This window comes from Aphanomyces invadans (assembly GCF_000520115.1).
Source record: "Aphanomyces invadans strain NJM9701 unplaced genomic scaffold supercont1.24, whole genome shotgun sequence".
NCBI lineage: Eukaryota > Oomycota > Saprolegniomycetes > Saprolegniales > Verrucalvaceae > Aphanomyces > Aphanomyces invadans.
In genome coordinates this window covers 271,885-274,950 of record NW_008580169.1, presented here as the reverse complement: position 1 = coordinate 274,950, position 3,066 = coordinate 271,885, and the positions used below count along the sequence as shown (strand labels likewise).

Sequence of the window (3,066 nt, the reverse complement as noted above, 5' to 3'; positions counted from 1 at the left end):
GGTCTTCGGATGGGGGTGTATAGGGTCTGGGAGGTCTTGCCAGGACTTGGTGGCAACGCGGTCTTCGCGGAGGGCGTGGGGGTCGAACTGGGCCTCGGCCGGGTTCCGCAGTTGCATCATGACCGTGGGCTCTGCAGCGCACCGTGACAATGACACCATTCCACTTGCATCGGATTTGCTACAGTTTATGGATACGGTCAGCTAAGTGGAGCATTCCTGACACATGGTCACCTTATTTTCACATTCGTGAAGAACCACCACACGGAATGGCTTGAAGACTACTTGATTGCGAAGAAATCCGAAGGCCAAGCTCACCACAGCCTGCTACGACTGTGTCAACGATTCTAAGCCCACTACCGGATTTTGCAGCAAGTACCGTGCTTCACAAAAATCCCTCAAGCGATACTTGCCGGGACCTAGGCGAAATTTGCCGCTGCATTTGGGACAACTTTTGTGACACTGCGCCGCGTGACATTATGAACGTGAATAAACACCTGTTTACTACGACATGGCACCGACAAAGAGTCTTGCCAAAGTTGGATAATCGTCCATGGTTGACTTGAGCCAAAAGCACTGCAACAGAACTACAGCCGTCCTCTCTGTGCGTTAAAATGGCGAAAAGTTTCCAATTCTTTTCATCCTGAAAAGAATTGGAACTTTTCGCCAGGTGGGCCGATCGATACCTAGGGTGCGCCGACAATTCCGCCTAGTCATGTTTACGTCGTGCAAGAGAAATCGTGGATGGATACAAGTGACGGGGAACTGTATCCGACTGAGCTGCTCAAGTTCGAAATTTATTGACCTTCTTTTACTTTAACAAACAATTTGATTGTCATGTACCTGTGTCGTCGCATGATTTGGTGTCGTATGAATTGTTTAGTGTTTTGGGACCATTGCCCAAGAATTCTCCAACATTTGGAAATTGGTGTCATGGGGTCATTGAAGAGCAAGTGTCGTTTAGAGTGGCTTCACGAGCAGCCGCTTGTGTCTGCAACCGAAATACGCATGGTTATGGTTAAGCGCACTATCGGAGCCTGGGAGGACATGCCATTTGAAATCATCCCTCGCTCATTTGAAAATGCGCTGCCACGGCTCTTACCAAACATCATGTATGTGGCTCTTCAATTCGAAAACTGCTTGAATACAAATTCTGTCAATTCTTGGTGAGGGCAATTTATTGCTAATACAAATTGCAAGATGTTTCTCTCGTACAACTGGTACATTTATCTGTCGCTCACTGTACTACCTCCTTTTGAGTTTAACTGGAAGAGCTGGTGAAATTTGGACGAATTACGCTAGAAATTCATCACGAACCACTAATTCTCAATTTACTTCACCAAATATAATCTCAAAGCAATAAACCTCGGTGGTGGCAATAGACGGTTTCGAATTGGCACGTGTACCAGGCAAACCTACGTCCGGCAAAGGGGGCAATCCCAACCTGACGGTCTTTCGCAGGTATTACCGTCTATTGAAGCCATATCTTCCCCAATCCAACGTACGTTTCCGTAGCAAGTGGGCGTAAGCTTCATACTTCCTCAAAGTCCCAAAGTGTACATTTTACGGACGCTGGAGAAATGACTCCGCCAAGACGCGAAAAACAAATTCTTTATTCTCAACGTAGACAGATTAACACAAAAAACGATATATGCCATGTTCCTATTCTCCATATCTAGCCCCGCTGGGATCATGCCACGAATTCGTGGTGGGATTGCAAGTTTGGCTGCAGACTACTTCAATAACTGTATGAGTTTCACCACTATGTATTGTAATATTTTCAGACAATTACCTGACCAATAGAGTCTGACTTATTGAGTTTCTAGGACAGAAATGCAATTGGTCGACCATTTCCATTGGAGTGGGCTTGGACATCACAGTTCCAAAACAATGGCCAGACGTATCTGTGGCGATAATGACCAGACGATCAAAATGTGGAAGCTTCCTTGGTGGGTTTGTTGAAACGAAACCTTAATGGTGAGAAAGTAGCGTTCTTAGACGGCAGCCTATGTCCATGGCAATTCCTCGCTTACAAGATCATTGAAAGATAGTGCGAGATTAGCGTACTAGGCGATATATTTGCAATAGTAACCAGTACGTCCTACGAAACGCAGTAGATCCGTACTGCTCATCGGCGCGCTCCACTGCTCAGTGACTCGAATCTTTCATTGATCCACGTGGAGGCGTTCTTCGAAATCGTGTGGCCGAGAAAGTCGCATTCGTCAATTGCAATAGAGCATTTTTCCATGCGGGCAAATGGCTTATCGGACCGCAGGATTTGCAAGCCCTGTCGCAAGAGATCTGCATGTTCTTCATTCATAAGAAGAAGTTGCATATGCCTTGAGGTAGACCACACAAAGGAACTTGTCAAAAAGTCTAGGAATGAGGCGAGACCGTATATCTGTCATTTCGGACATACCCACACCACTGCCGAATTTTCTTGTATGTGCGGAATGAGGTGTACTTTCTAATCGATGGTATCACCAACTTGCTTGTACCCAAATGCAAGGTCGATCTTGATGAAGACGTTGCATCTTGTCCGAAAAGCCTTCAATTATGGGCAAAGTAATTTGCGACGTTTCTTTTTGTGAATTACTGTATCATGGCGTAGACCAACGCCCAAAAATTTGCGTGTCATGTGGAGACTTGATCCACTCCTTGCGCGGCAGCAAATACCCTTAGCTGTTCTTCCTAGGTACTCCGAAGATGTTTTTGCTCAATCACTTGTGGATACTTCGACCTATTTCTCTTCTGCAGATTGTCGATCTTGTCCAACAATTCTTGTTCGACCTTACGAGCCAAAAGGAGGACGAATTCGAGGCTTCGCACCAGGCTTGAACTGCATCTGAACTGCACAGCAAGCAAAAACCAACGTCGAAATAATACAGCCTTCAACAAATTCAAGATACCTGCTTATCACGCGGAAATGGTTTCTGTCGTTCACAGAAGTAGTAAAAGCTAACACATGGATCTCTATAGGTTAAATCCACGAACTGTCATTTTCAAACTTTGAAATGACCAAAACCGTCCACCCGCAGAGCACTCAAGCCCTTACACAGTTATGGTTAC

The 3,066-nt window shown here is 45.6% G+C and overlaps 1 protein-coding gene across 1 annotated transcript; it reads left to right on the top strand.

Moving 5' to 3' along the window:
* Window positions 1-118: 118 nt before the first annotated feature.
* Window positions 119-348, top strand: H310_10042 (hypothetical protein; the record flags this gene model as incomplete). Its single annotated transcript, XM_008876280.1, has 2 exons — window positions 119-196; window positions 253-348. 2 exons carry the CDS (start codon window positions 119-121, stop codon window positions 346-348), a joined length of 174 nt encoding a protein of 57 aa, XP_008874502.1.
* Window positions 349-3,066: the final 2,718 nt, after the last annotated feature.